Here is a 15,391-nt window from a genome sequence, read left to right on the forward strand (position 1 = left end):
CCAAAGATGTGCTAGGTCTTATTTTCAGGGGATGTCTTATTTTTCCATGAAGAAGAATACGGTACACATTTATTGTTGAACCAAAAAAAAGGTCTTATTTTCGGGGGGGGGGATGCCTTATATTACAGCGAGAGGCAAAACTGGAAGTAGGTCTTATTTTCGGGGGATGTCTTACTTTCGGGGAAACAGGGTAGGCAATAAATTAAATCTCCAAGTATTTGCATATGAGGGAAAGCAAGCGTTCTAAAGAAGAACAGCGTATCCTCCGTGTTCGGGGACGATACCCACGTGCTGCAGCAAGGCAGCGCCGTAAGAGAATTTGGTGTCCAGTTGGATTGGGTGCACCTTCCGACATGCATGTAATTGATGAAACCGCACATTGCAGCCTTCTTAACTATTATCTAACATCTGCTACCCAGTTAACTTCTGCATCCATTTTTTTTTTTAAAAAAAATCTCATTCGTATCCCAATCCTTCCTATTTAGACACTTACATCTCCGCCTTCAGACTCAAGGGTGCTTCCAAATATTAACCCTATCAATAAAACAAAACAAACAGGATTATAAATCGGGATTTCGGAGGAATCCGTTTCAGGGGTGGAGCTCAGCAAGTTTTCACCCAGTTGCAGGGCCCCCCCCCACACACACACACGCACACAACCGGCAGCGGATTTTTCATGTTGCTTTATTTGCGCAAATAAATTTGCGTAAATAGCGCAATTTGCTCCAAATTGCTGCCGGATGTTGCTCGGTCTTCAAAATAGGGAGATAACACTACTATATCTTATAGGGCTGTTGTAATTATTACAACAAGATTAAGGCAGGACTTTGCAGACTGAAAGAACGGCATAAAATTCTATTATAATCCCGGTGTACGGAAAAGCCTCCGGTTGTTGCATGAAGCTGGCATGTAAATTTTGCCCCACGGATGTAGATTGGGAAGCCGGTGTTGGCTTTCGCCAGTTCATTGGGCGTTAACGCTCCCTGTGACTTCGGCGTGTGACAACCTACGCCGTTTTCCCGATGGTCTGTGTTAAGAAAAACGTTGTGCGCAAAGTCGCCCTAAATCCAGCCGGATCTAGTGAGAGAGTCTAGCTTCTCTATGACGGCTTGAGGAAGGATCTGGCGCTGTGTCACCGCCTTTCCTTTGAGCGTGGCTTTGCTAGCTGTGGGCTTTGGAAGAGGGCGAGAAAGTTGTTCAGAGTCTGTGTGAGTCTAGGAATTCCAGGCTGAGATTTAGCTGGGACGAAAAGGATGAAGTAGTGGAGAATTGGGTCATGCTTTTCTCGGCATGGGGAAAATCTTGTGAGCTTGAAGAGAGGGCCCTGGATTAGCTCACACGCGCCTCCTTTCCTCTCTGCTTCCATGTTCAGGATGGTGCTCAGCAGCAGCTGGTGGGCATGCTACAGGGCTGATCCCACATTTGGCCCCATTTTTCACTGAGGAACAGCCTCCTTGCCTGACTTTGCCCCCTTAGAGAAGGAGAATTCGCGTGATGCATTGCTCCAAATAAAAATAATAATCCCTGCAGGTAGAAAACCAGCATATCAGGACGAAGCCTTCTCTCTGACGTGTTAGTTTTCTGCATGTAGGGATTTATTTATTTTTAATAGGAATATTCCGTCACATGAACCCCCAAGCTGACGTGGGCCAGGCCAAGCATCGGTTAATCTACGGGGATAACAAGTCGCCAAGCTGAGTTTGAAATCTCCTCTACTCCTGCCGCAAGGCGGCAGCCGCTCTTCTTTTTCCAGCGGGCGTGGCGTTCCAGGGTAGTAATCACAAAAAGACAGGTCTCTGCCCCATGGAGGATACAATCTAAAACTCTGCACGTCGCTGAGTTTACTTACTTCCAGCGAAGTCTGGGCCGTGTGGGAAAAGCGGCCCTTTCTCTCCCTGTTTGAAAAGACGCGCTCTCCTCGGGGAGGAAGTTGGCGGTGCAAAAGGCCCCCCGTCCGAGGCAGGAGAAGGGAGGGAAGCAGCCCGCAACGTCAGCCAGGCCTGCGACAACCCTGGGGAGTGTGTTTTGTATTCCTGCCCAGCCGCCCCCGGGGAGGCTGCTCTGTTCGCCTTTGTTCACCAGCACTCTCTGGGCAAACACAACCGAGAGATTCTTGGCGTCCCTTCTGTTCCACTTGCCAGGGGCAGAAATGACTTTGGGGATTCGTCTCTTTTGTTTTAAAGCCAAACTGCAAGCTAAAGGCGGGGTCGGGAAGGAGGGGGGTTTAATGAGAGGCAAGCCCGTTTTGTTTTCCCTCCGTGGGTCAAGGAGCAATCAGCCTGAAAAGCGCTTTTTTTTTTTTAACAAACTTTTATCTTTGGCGTGCTGCCCGGTCGCCCATCTCCCATCAGGAGGGAGCGGCCCTCCTGTGCCCAAACAGAGCGGGTCTTGTGTTGGTTTTTAAATGCCTCTTCTGTGCAGGCTCAGGCGCTGCTTGGATTTCGGGAGGGGCTGCGGGGCCGCGTGCCTAGCCCCGATTTCGGTCCGTAGTTTTGGAGGAGGAGCCTGAACTCCGCTGGAGAGAAGAGGCTGCCACCCCACGTCCGTAGCCTCCGGGGCAAAGTATCTTGACTAGCAGGGCTAGGGAGGAGGCTTCTGTGCCCACGGCTTTGGAGCGTCCCGGCCTGTCAGAAGGGCGCACTCCCAGCCCACGTGGGCCAGTCTGCCTTGGCTTAAGGCAGGTCCGTGTTTTCATACTTGCCCAAGTGGGGATCCATTCTGGGGTGCCTCTGAACCCCCAGGCGACTCCCATCCGACACAGAGCGTCCTTGGTGTGTGGGTGTGTATTTCTTTCTGCCAGGTCTCTGTCCTGCCTTCTGCAAGCCCTGACGGAGACCTCATTCAAAACAGGGAGGGTTCCCCATTGCCTGTAGGGGTTTTTTTGGCCGCAAGCTCCTGTTCACAGAACCTCAGCCAGGTTTTTCGGACTGTTGCAATCCATCAATTCTGGACTGTTGCAATCCATGGACACCAGAATGGTGGGCCGGGGGGGGGGGGGAGCGTGTTCTTCCTTAACCCATTTCATTTCATGCCCTTGACGGCATCGTCCTCCTTGTCGTGAAGCGGAGGGGCGAGAAAGGGAGCTAAGAGGAGCAAGTGAATGCACGCACGCATGCACGCACCAGGTGTGCCTTCTTTCAAGCCTTTCTCAGGCTGTATCTTCCCCGCCACAGACGTCCAAGTTCCCCCACATCTCAACACTTTGCCTCATGAGACCCATGAGGACTAGCGGCTTTTTGCTTCCTTTTCTTTTCTTGGCGGGAGCCGAGGTCCCGAAGACGCCGAAATACAAGCAGGCCTCGTTTGGCTCTACGCCTCGGATCGCCACGAGCTCATGAAAACGTGTGGAGCAGCCAGCTGAAGGCTTCCCGGTAGACGCGAGCGAGAGAGCGGTGAAACGGAGCCGCTGCTGACGCGGGTTTTTCTTCTTCCCTGCCTTGTTGGGCGCTGAGCGCTCAGCCATCACCCCTGACGCATTTCCCCCTGACGCCTTGGCAGAGAAGGCAACCAAGATGTTGTTGATGCTCCAGTAACCATCATCTCCAGCTTCCCCCCCCTCCCTTTTTAAATTTTTGTTTCATTCCTTTGCCCTCGCCTCGGACGAGCACCCGTGACCTGTTCCTTTGTGCTCTCCCAGTCCCACAGCCTCCCACTCCTGGCTGCTTTGACAGCTATCGCATGGTGGAGATTTGGGAGTGGGGCGGGGGGGGGCCTTGGCCGAGCCTTTGCTGTGGAGGGAGCTTTTGCTAGGAGGCCCGCTGCCAGCCTCCCTCTCCCTCGCCAACCCACCCCCCAAATAATAAAGGGTTCCGTTTTTAAGCGGTTCCCATCTCTCTTTCGATCCGTCAGAGTCTGCGGCGCAAAAACCCCTTTTGGGGACCCAGAAGGCTTGCGTTAGCTCCTTCCTCAAAAGAATTAGTTTGTGCACCCTCCCTACAACAGCATGGAGCTTTTTAGAACACACACACACACACCAGGTTATGCCACAGAGCCATCCCACCTCCTTTTATCCGCTCTCGCTGTCTGTCTCCGGCGTAGACTGAAACCCAAGCTTTCCTCTTGAGCTCAGCGGCGTGGCCTGGAGCCAGGCGATCGGGGAAGACGCTGGCTTGTAGCCCGGCTTCTCTTCCCCCAAGCCCTTCTGCCTCAGCCCTCCCTCGTGTGCCCGCCGGGAGAATCGACCGCCGTTGCGGCAGGCGGCGAATCCAGCAGCTGGGCTTCTCCATCCCGGGTTGGGGCCACCGTGCCCTCTGGATCGAGGTGGCTGGTTGATACTGCAGGCCAGAACCGTACGGACCGGTGGAGGGCGTGGGAGGAGAAACACCTCCACCTTCTTGGACGCAGGCCGTTGCCTGCATCAAACCTAGTGCATCCCGGAAAAAAGGGGCTGTGTTTTGCTCCCACAGCGATGGCGCCTAATTTCTGGACTGGAATCCTTATTGCAACGAATGCATTCTGTGCTGGCATCTCAGTGTGGTCGCCAGCCCCTGGGGACGTTAACAGTGGCAAGGTGCAAAAAGCGAAGGTCGCCGCATTGGCTCGAGATATCTTAAATCCGTATCGTTGTTAATACAGTGGTGGGCAGCCTGGGCGGGCGGATTCACACGCACACACACAAGCCCACCACAGCAGCAAAAACAGAGGGGTGAAGTTGGGTTCTAATCCCCTTAGCTGTTTGTCGCTGAATTTCAGTGGCAAGCCATGACTTTTCGTCCCCTTTTTCTTTCCTGGGGAAAACAAGAGAGGCAAGCGGGGGCGGACTGCAGGCTCCGTTGCCCACCCATCCCAAACGACGTTTACTAGGTGAGCTCAGATGTCACAAAATGCTTTGCAAGGTTTCTGGTTCTCCAGGACTCTTCATCAGAGCAGTACGACAATGGAACCAGTGACCTAGGGAGGTTGTGGCCTCTCCCACACTAGAGGCCTTCAAGAGGCAGCTGGGCAAGCATCTGTCAGGGATGCTTTAGGGTGGATTCCTGCATTGAGCAGGGGGTTGGACTCGATGGCCTTGTAGGCCCCTTCCAACTCTGCTATTCTATGATCAAGCAAAGCAAAAAAGGGACTGAGGAGGGGGTGACCAGCTGATGGAGGACGGGGCGGGATCCCTGTGCCCAAGTGCAGAGATGGCTTCTGGCTGCCTCTGGGACCCTCCCAAGGGATACTGGGAAGAAGAAACAGACAAACCATGGCTGATCTTAAATATAAATCCCATCTCCATCCTTAGGTGAAACACACAGGTGCCTTGGTAGATGGAAACCAGAAGTAATTATTTATTTATTGTTATTTATTTACCATATTTATACACCACTCCCCGTTGAAAATTTCGGAGCGGTGTACAAGATAAAATGAAAATAAAATCAGAACAAAACACTTAAAGGAGATTTTAAAAGAAACAAACGCAGCGACTCCTGGGTGGACATTAAGGGAAGGCTTCCTGGAAGAATGGTGTTTTCAGGAGGCGCCGAAAGGAGTACAAGGTTGACCTCCAGAGGCAGGGAGTTCCGCAGGAGGGGGGCCACCACGCTGAAGGCTCTTCCCCTGGTGGACTCCAGTCGGAGGATGGATCTATGTGGGACTACCAGGAGCAGGCCCTCGGACGGCCTCAGTGACCGGGCAGGTTGGTAGGGGAGAAGGCAGCGTGTTCTCAGGTATCCTCAAGTAATGAGAAACCAGGCAGTTTTTATACTCACGAAGCCGGGCATAATTTTAAATGGTGTACAAGATTTTTTTTAAAAAAAAAAAAAGCCGGTGGAAGCCAAATTGGGTAGCTTTACTTTGTTTCCCTTCTCCCCCGGCAGTGCACGATCTGATCTTCTGGCGGGACGTGAAGAAGACGGGCGTGGTCTTCAGCACCACACTCATCTTGCTGCTCTCCCTGGCGGCCTTCAGCGTCATCAGCGTCGTCTCGTACCTCATCCTGGCGCTGCTCTCGGTCACCATCAGCTTCCGGGTCTACAAGTCGGTCATCCAGGCCGTGCAGAAATCCGAAGACGGGCACCCGTTCAAGTGAGGGGCGCGTTTTGTTTGTGGTTTATTTTAATTTTATTTACAGTTATCCACCTAGCGCTCCACGCCCGAGATTTCGGAGCAGTGAACAGCAGCGATGTGCGCTGAATAGGAGCCCACAGTGCGATAGGGCTGCAAGAAAGGCCAATGCTATTTGGGGCTGCATTAATAGAAGTAGAGCTTCCAAATCATGTGAGGTACTGGTTCCTCTCTATTCGGCCCTGGTCAGGCCTCATCTAGAGTATTGCGTCCAGTTCTGGGCTCCACAATTCAAGAAGGACGCAGACAAGCTGGAGAGCGTTTAGAGGAGGTCAACCAGGATGATCAGGGGTCTGGAAACAAAGCCCTGTGAAGAGAGACTGAAAGAACTGGGCATGTTTAGCCTGGAGAAGAGAAGATTGAGGGGAGACATGAGAGCACTCTTCAAGTACTTGAAAGGTTGTCACACAGAGGAGGGCCAGGATCTCTTCTCGATCCTCCCAGAGTGCAGGACACGGAATAACGGGCTCAAGTTAAAGGAAGCCAGATTCCGGCTGGACATCAGGAAAAACCTCCTGACTGTTAGAGCAGTATGACAATGGAACCGGTTACCTAAGGAGGTGGTGGGCTCTCCCACACTAGAGGCCTTCAAGAGGCAGCTGGACAACCATCTGTCAGGGATGCTTTAGGGTGGATTCCTGCCTTGAGCAGGGGGTTGGACTCGATGGCCTTGAGGGCCCCTTCCAACTCTGCTATTCTATGATTCTGTGCCTGCCTCCGGTATCCAAGGCAGAAAGCCGATGTACCCCAGTTGCTGGGGAACATGGGTGGGAGGCTGCTGTGGCACTCAGGCCCTGCTTGTGGGTCCCTGGTTGACAGGTGTGAACAGAGCACTGGTCTGGATGGACCCTCGGTCTGACCCAGCAACAGGGCTCTCATTACGTTCTTATCGGATAAAAGAATAAAAACCCTGTATTAAAGTCATGGCTGTTTTGGGAAAAGGAAAAGGAGTTGTGATAAAACCAGATTCTGATAGAACCACGGCCGGTCACTCAAGGAAGGCTTCCTGAGACAGCAGTGTTTTCAGGAGGCGCTGGAAGCAATGCAACACTGGTGCCTGCCCGATTTCCAGAGGCAGGGAGTTCCGCAGGGAGGCCTTAGAGCGCAAGCGGCCTTCTGTCTTTGGTTCCTCCTCCTGTAAAACCCGCAGCGATCCACTCCAAGAGCTCAAAGGAGCATCCCTTTCACTGGTGGAGCGTACAGGAGAGGGGTACAGCAGGGGAGGGCCGTTCAATCAACCCCGACAGGAAGTGGCTGTCCAGGGTCTCCGGCCGAGAACGCCCTTCCCCGTCACCTCCCACGTGTCGCGTCCTTTTGACTGGAGATGCCACGACGGAGCTTGTGGCCTTCCTCAGGCAAAACCCCTGCATAGGCTGTTGTCGCTGAGATTTGGCCCCTCCCCATCATGCTGTCCCCTGTTGGAAGCAGGCTGCTGGACCCCACGGACGAGATTCGGCAGGCCCTCCTCACAGGGACCCTCTCGCGTCGATTTAGCGCGGAAGCGTTCTCCGTGGATGCGCGTCGCTGAAGCGGTGGCGCCTCCGTTTTGCAACGCATGTGACTCCCTCCCCCCCCTTTTTCTTTTTCTCCTCCTCCTCCTTCCCAGAACCTACCTGGATGTGGACGTCGCCCTCTCCTCCGAGGCTTTTCACAAATACGTCAGCGCCGCCATGGTGCACGTCAACCGCGCCCTGAAACTCATCATGCGCCTCTTCCTGGTGGAAGACTTGGTGGATTCGCTGAAGGTCAGGGCCGGATTAATCCGGGCTAAGTACGCGGTAGGGCAGGGGCCCCAGAGAGGCAAAAGCGCCCCCCCCCCGGGCTGTAGTGTAATTGGCAGTGCCGCTACACCGGGAGCAGCCCAGTCGCCTTCCAAACCTCCCCGCCCTTCGAGACATAGCTCCCTTATGGTGGGGCGTTGCGCCCCCAGATGGAGAAACCTGACCCCGGATTGAAAAATAGAATGCCGGTTTCCTCCACGGCCCACTCCAGGCGCCTGGCTTGCACTTACTGGCGTAGCAGAATTAAAACAGTTAGAAAACATTGATGCAGAGATGGAGAATTTCCCAGCCGGCGTCGGGCCTTCTCTCTGTGGCCGTCCGGTGGTGGAACTCTTAGCCAGGACAGGGTTGGCAAACGAGTTGGAAAGATGAAAGTGGCAGCCAGAAGGATGTCGGATCCTAGAACATGCTTTTACCTGAAGGCTTGTGTGCCGTGGTGGTGGTGGTGGTGATAATATACACACACACACACACACACACATCCCTAGACAAGTAAAAGTGTTTGTTCTGGAAAAGCCCATCCCTTGAGACTCATCCAAATCTCTGCTCTTGGCGAAAAGTCTGACCAGGATGAGCCCTCTTTGAGTGCAGTCCTGGGCTTTCAGGTCTTCCTCCCATTCCTATCAGCCCCTGCGTAGGTTTCTGCTGCCAACATACATGGCGTTTCGCAGAACAACCGCGCCGAAGGGCTTACAGCAGGCGTGCGGAACCTCCGGCCCTCCACGGGTCGCGATGCGGCCCTCCGGGAGTCCCCAGAGGGCCACGCCCCCTCTCCCCCAACCACTGACCGTTGGGTGGTTTCCTGCCTTTTGTGCAGTTCTTCCCCCCCCCACACACACACACACACATTCTGGAAGCTTAAAATGTTGCTCCTAAGGCTTCGTTCCCGGCCGTGAGAACGTTAAGCTCAAACACGCCGGTCGTTTTGTGTCCCTCCATCCCCTGAGAGCGTCTCTGAAATAGAATCCGGCCCTCGAGCCGTAAGAGGTTCAACACCCCTGCTTTAGACTTACACAGCGCTACCGACAGACCAGGCGTTTTACTGTAATGTGCCAAAATCTGGGAGGGGGAAACCAAGGGAGCCCTGCCTAAGGGTGTGCTTGCCTCCGCTCCGACCCTCGTGGGATGTCTCGTCTGACGTCAGGTGTGGGTTCCAGTGTCGCTGCGGGAGGCGAACCCCTGCTCTGAGCAGCGGAGGTGCCCTGCCGACTCATTCCCTGAGCCCGGGAAGCTCAAAGCAGCAAGGCCTTGTGTCGCCAAGCCTTGGTGAAGCATCCGGGAGAGTAATCAGGAAGCAGGCTGCTCCTGGCTGTGGAGGTTTGGCCAACCTGCACCTCCAGGGCGGCCTGCTTGATGCCGTCGGTACCTAAGAACCTCCCGCTCACCATCACGCCGTCCTGTTTTGCCTGCAGCTGGCCGTTGTCATGTGGCTGATGACCTACGTCGGGGCCATCTTCAACGGCATCACCCTCCTCATCCTGGGTAAGACACCGGGCTTCCTCCCGAACCTTGGAGCTGCAGTGGGGGGGTGGGGGTCGTCCCGGGGGCTGTCCCGGGCTGCTAGCCTTGATGGCTATGTGACCCTTGGTCTGATCCAGCATCAGGGCTCTACTTCGGTTCTTACCCGATCTGGATCTCTTCCAGCGACGTGACCCATCCTGGCTGTGTTGTGACCCCATCACCTGTCTTGTCTCATTTCAGGGGAGTTGCTGGTTTTCAGCGTCCCGGTGGTGTATGAGAAATACAAGGTGGGTAACGAAGACCGTAAACGTGGGGGGTGGGGGACATTTCGCAACGCGTCTGGGGCTTTTGATAGAAATCCAGGCTGAGCCGGAATCGCAGGGCTGACTCCTAAAGAAACGCCGTGGTTGCTTCTCCCCTGTGGCGGACACCCTCCCCTTTGAGTAGTAATGGGAGGTTACTTGCTTGGGGGGTTCCTGGGCTGGCGGTGCCGGCGCGCAAGGGCGGATCTGACCTGCATTGGGTTCTCCGTCCTCCCAGGCTTTCCCCGTCATTGTAGAAATTTAGGAAGGACGCAAAAGCGTCTAAAGGAAGAGGTGCAAGGTGGGGAGGGGTTGGACACAGAATATGTGCCTGCGTGCGCATGTGTAAGAGTCTGGCCGCGCATGGCGACCCTTGAGCCGGACGCCCGATGGCCTTGCTTCCGCGAACCCCGGCTCTGATTCCTCTAACCGTTTCCGTTCTCAGACCCAGATCGACCATTACGTCGGCATCGCCCGGGATCAGACCAAGTCGATCATTACAAAGTGAGTCCTTTCACACCTCTCGGCAGGCTTCGGCCTCCGCGCTCGCCTGCGGCGAACCTGGCGCTGCCCTCGGGCGAGCCTGGAAAGCCGCCAGTCTTCCTCCAGAACCTTGGAGCTGCAGAGGGGTGGGGCGGGGTTGTCCCGGCGGCTGCGTGGCGATGGCCATCCCCTCCCCAGCTCCGAGGTCAGGATGCGAGGAGGCAGCTTGGGGGGTCCCCAACCAGGCTCCCCAACCTTCAGAGCAGGAGAGAGTGGTGCTGCTGCTGGACCTCGGAGGGGGGGGGGGTGCTTCTGTCTCCATCAAGCTGATAAGAGATGGGGAGGCCAGCTGAAAGCCCTAGATTATGTGGGAGACCGAAGTGTAGGATTCCTTGTAAGTGATGCAAGGCAGAAGAAAACCAAACAGCTTGCGGGGAGGGGAGGCGCGATTTAACCCTGAGCGACGGCCGAGCGAGGAATTCCCAGGAACCTTTCCCCACCCCCTGAAGGGGAAAAAGGCCTCTAGTCCTCATGAAGCAATCCCAAACGACGACGCCTTTAGAGCGCTCTGCACAGCCGTTCCTGGCTTCCGGTCGCATTGCTGCCGGATGCATTTCCTGGGCTCCCGTTCCAGCCGAACGAAGCCAACGCTCTTCCGGAGGTCGGCTCCTTCCCCTTAACTCCGCAGCGGGCAAACCGCGCAGAGTTTCGCAGCACGGAACCGGTCGGCGACATCAGTCTTCCGCCCTCCTTGGAGAGGTGGCCGTTCTCCCAGTGCCAATTTTGAGTGTATCCCCGCTTCTCGGAGGGCGGCACGCGTGGGGAGATTCCCGGGCACTGGCCGAACCCGGCAGAGCGGCCGCGTCACGTGCCTTCAAGCCCCATAACTCTGACCCCTATTGAGAAGCGCGGCCTCCTAGCAGGCTCGTCAACTCCCGCGTGTTCCTTCCTTGGCACTCAGCGCTTCACTCTCCTCTCTTCCTTCCGCAGGGTCCAAGCAAAACTCCCCGGAGTCGTGAAGAAAAAGCCGGAATAACCGCGCGGGGCAGCTACGACCCCAGCTGTTAACTAAATCGAAACGAAACAAAAAAAAAACCCATACCCCTTGTGTCATAGTTATAACCATTGTTACTTGTACCTATGAAGGAACATGCGAAGTCAGCTTGATGTCTGCATTCCAAGCTTACTGATTATTATTATTATTATTATTTTAATTTGTATTTCGTCCCGCCACCCGCCCACCCACTCCCTCCTTAAGCCTAAACACTGGGCTGTGAATGCACTGGACGAAACGTGAACTGGTATCAGAAGTTTAAAAGCGAGGATTGTGGTGGGGGACGGGGAGCATTCCTTGGGCTCTCACCTCTGCTTGGACATCCTCTTAGATGGAAGGCTTAGGGATCCGTTGGGCCTTCTTCGGGTTAAGAGATTTGCTTTCTCTGCTCGGTGGAACACGATGTGGGTTTCTAAGGCAGCCTGGGAGGCTGAAATAGCTGCAGGGTGAAGGTAGTCTCCTCTTCCTCCTCTTCCTCTTCCTCCGCCTCCCCCCTGTGTCCTCACTCCTGCTCCCTCTCTACAATGACAGGATTTGTGTCCACTGCAGTGTCATTATTGTTCCATTACGTTAGGACGTCTCTTGTCTCTCGGGGCTGATCTATCTTTCTGCTATGGACCAACTGCCCCGTATCAAGAGGACCAAGGTTAAGGAAGCATCCAGAAGCACTGGCCGGCCTCCCCATCCCCGCGGCGTACCCCGCTGATGGAAAGGGGGGATTCTTTACCCCGTCTCCCTTAATGACGTCAGTTTTGCTCTTTGGTCTGGTTCGTCTTCTGCCTTCCTTTTTTCCTTCCTTGATCCCCCGCCCTTCTCTACACATACACACACGGAAGCTAGTTCTGCCGTCCCCCAACCCTCCCCCCAAAGTTAATAAGATGACCCCTGTTTATCTCGCCCTGAGAAGAAAATGTCTGTAACTGCTGTATAAACAACCCCCGAAGTTGGGAAAGCCGAGCGCTCTGCACGCGACTCTCCGCTCGCCATCCTTTTAGTCCTCCGTAGTGGGTGTTGGGTGGGTGGGTGCACTCAGAGCACTGGCGCATATCTTCCCCAGTCTCAATTTTTCACTGCCCGTAGTCCCGCTCAGTTGCCGGCTGCCAGGGGACCGCGGTCTCCCAGCACGGCAGCTGTACTCAAGAGTCTGGTTTCATTTTTTAGAACGATGCTTAGAAGTGGAGGACTGTATCAAAGAAACGTCGCATTTTATTATTATTATTATTATTATTAGTTTCCCTAAAGGAAGCCTGTTTTTAAACAAATTGCCATGATTCAGCTATCGTTCCTTAGCTATAGACGACACCATCATCACCTGCGGACAAATTACCTGCACAGGCCATTGGTCACTCCAGAAGCCGTTGCTAACTTCTCCAGGAGGGCGGGAGTGTCCCCGATAAAAGAGGGGGGCTGGAGAATTGATTTGTGCACCCCCGTCTCCTGTTGAGGCTGAGCAAAGGGGAGCTCAGAGTCGAATTGGCAGCTAAAATGGAAAGGGTCCAAAGTTCTCTCCCACTCAGTTGAATAGGTCTCAAGGTGGGAGAAAGTTCAGGAAGGAAAGAATGGGAGTCTTTCTAATGGGTCCAAAGACCGCCTGACCTCTGCTCAGCCCCACGGGTCTTTACGGAGTTGGCCTTTCCCCACCCCCAAAATCACCGTTCATGTTGCAATTTTACAGCCAGGGCGGTGTGCGCATGTGCCGGAAACATCCGAGCAGCGCCCCGGGCCGAAACCTTTTTGCACGTCCCGACGCAGGCTCGTGAGCTCACGCTTTTGGTGCAAAGCTCCCGCCCTCGCCCAGCTGTGCAGGTCCGCCGAGATGAGAAAGGTGTAGGGGTCAAGCGAAAAGGCGAGCGTTGGGTTATCGTTGGCACTCTTTTTTTCTTCTAAGACCGAAGTCACTGGAGCTGCTTCGTGGCTCGGAGTAAGAGAAGCAGGCCTTAGTGAGGCGCACGAGCATCTCATGCTTTCGCACCACCACCCTGCCCTGGAGAGGTAACTTGCACTGTCTTGTCCCCTCTTCCCTTCCACACACACACACCCCGCCCAAACTCCCCCCTTTTCAAGGATCTCTTCTCCGCACTGGAAGCCTTTGGCTCAGCTCTTGCATCTGTTCTGTTACTGCTGTGTTTGAATACCGTGAACCGGCCTCTTTGTGCCTGGCAGGATTTTTTCTTTTCTTTTTTTAAAGAAATGAAAGAAAGAGAAAAGCAATGTACGTCTACCGGGGTGGGGGTGGGGGGGAAACACCAACAAAAACTACTGATGAAACTCTAGCTTTGCGTGTGCTTGTGTGTACTGTGCGTGCAGCGTTAAGAGTGCGATAGCGCTGAAGGAACAGAAGAGACCCGGTGGAGTTGTTAAAAGAGAGAGAGAAAATGAAATCAACGAATGCAATTTGATGTGGTATTATTAATAAAAGAGCACAAAGTCCAAACTCCCAACGCTTCGTTTTCTTGAGTTCTTGCTCCCCCGGAAAATGTGAAGAGGGGGATTTTTAGCCGCGGTTTGCTTCGGTCTTCTCTCTTCGGCAGAGTCAACCTCGGATGGACGGACGGACCGTTCCTCAATCGCCCCCTTTGAGTATATTTGCAGTGTGAACATACCAACCGCCAACATGCTGAATTTTCAGGGTGCCTGGGATCTGCCTCTTCTCAGCGCACGCAACACCCCTTCGCTTAGGGACGACGTGTTCTCCGGCCGTTAATTGCAAAGTAGCAATCCGGCTTATCAGCCGCAATGCGTGACCAGCATAATTTCTTTCTCTCCCATCGGGTGTCCGTAACAACCCTTTATTACAGCGTATATCCTGCGTCAACGAACACAGGGACTCCGAGGGCAGCTCACAATATTCATTCGTTCTTTCGGTTCCAGCGATCAACCTTAAAACAGTTTGAAAGGAGGCAGGAGTTGAGTTCACAAGACCGGGTTAAGCTGCAGGTGAAGGTGTTGCCTGCCCCCCCCCCCCCGGTGTACTCGGTTTCCCTTTCCGTGGCTGCCGAACATGGGGGGGGGGGGCGTGGCATAGATTTAAACACCTCTAACCTATCCCTCCTTGACTCGCCTTTTCTTGAAGTTAAAACTGCCCCAAATGTAACATGGTCTCATAGAGTGAGAAAGGCCCTCGTGATCATTTCGGCTGCTCCTTCCTGCGTTCCCAACTCTACAATATCCTTGTGCGAGTGGCAAGAGTGAGGTACCACAGGGCTCAGTCCTGGGCCCAGCGCTCTTCAACATTTTTATTAATGATTTGGACGAGGAGGTGCAGGGAACGCTGATCAAATTTGCAGATGACACAAAATTGGGTGGGATAGCGAACACCCTGGAAGACAGAACTAAACTTCAAAGAGATCTTGATAGGCTGGAGTGCTGGTCTGAAAACAACAGGATGAAATTTAATAGGGATAAATGCCAAGTTCTACATTTAGGAAATAGAAACCAAAGGCACAGTTACAAGATGGGGGGATACTTGGCTCAGCAATACTACAAACGAGAAGGATCTTGGAATTGTTGTAGATCACAAGCTGAATAGGAGCCACAGTGTGGTATGGCTGCAAGAAAGGCCAATGCTATTTTGGACTGCATTAATAGAAGTATAGCTTCCAAATCGCATGAGGTCCTGGTTCCTCTCTATTCAGCCCTGGTCAGGCCTCATCTAGAGTATTGCGTCCAGTTCTGGGCTCCACAATTCAAGAAGGACGCAGACAAGCTGGAGTGTGTTCAGAGGAGGGCAACCAGGATGATCAGGGGTCTGGAAACAAAGCCCTACGAAGAGAGACTGAAAGAACTGGGTATGTTTAGCCTGGAGAAGAGAAGACTGAGGGGAGACATGAGAGCACTCTTCAAATACTTGAAAGGTTGTCACACAGGGGAGGGCCAGGATCTCTTCTCGATCCTCCCAAAGTGCAGGACACGGAATAACGGGCTCAAGTTACAGGAAGCCAGATTCCAGCTGGACATCAGGAAAAACTTCCTGTTAGAGCAGCATGACAATGGAATCAGTTGCCAGGTGAGGTTGTGGGCTCTCCCACACTAGAGGCCTTCAAGAGGCAGCTGGACAACCCTCTGTCAGGGATGCTTTAGGGTGGATTCCTGCATTGAGCAGGGGGTTGGACTCGATGGCCTTTAACTGTTCTTTAACCAGTTATTAGATCTCTCCTCTTATCCTGTGACAGCAAAGTTTGCTCAGGAAGCTTTGTCAAAAAAGACCTTTTGGAAGTCCAAGAAACTACTTGTCTCCATGACCTCTAAGGTCCCTTTCCACACCT

The 15,391-nt window shown here is 53.7% G+C and overlaps 1 protein-coding gene across 1 annotated transcript in view; it reads left to right on the top strand.

Moving 5' to 3' along the window:
* RTN3 (reticulon 3) overlaps window positions 1–13,560 on the top strand; it is a 39,075-nt gene extending 25,515 nt beyond the window's left edge. Inside the window, exons 4-9 of the mRNA XM_063146287.1 lie at window positions 5,799–6,006; window positions 7,652–7,790; window positions 9,239–9,308; window positions 9,528–9,574; window positions 10,035–10,093; window positions 11,063–13,560. Of these exons, the coding sequence (XP_063002357.1) occupies window positions 5,799–6,006; window positions 7,652–7,790; window positions 9,239–9,308; window positions 9,528–9,574; window positions 10,035–10,093; window positions 11,063–11,108 (569 nt within the window). The 3' untranslated portion in view covers window positions 11,109–13,560. The remainder of the gene's footprint in view (window positions 1–5,798; window positions 6,007–7,651; window positions 7,791–9,238; window positions 9,309–9,527; window positions 9,575–10,034; window positions 10,094–11,062) is intronic.
* The last annotated feature ends 1,831 nt before the right edge of the window (window positions 13,561–15,391 follow it).

This window comes from Elgaria multicarinata, chromosome 21 (assembly GCF_023053635.1).
Source record: "Elgaria multicarinata webbii isolate HBS135686 ecotype San Diego chromosome 21, rElgMul1.1.pri, whole genome shotgun sequence".
NCBI lineage: Eukaryota > Metazoa > Chordata > Lepidosauria > Squamata > Anguidae > Elgaria > Elgaria multicarinata.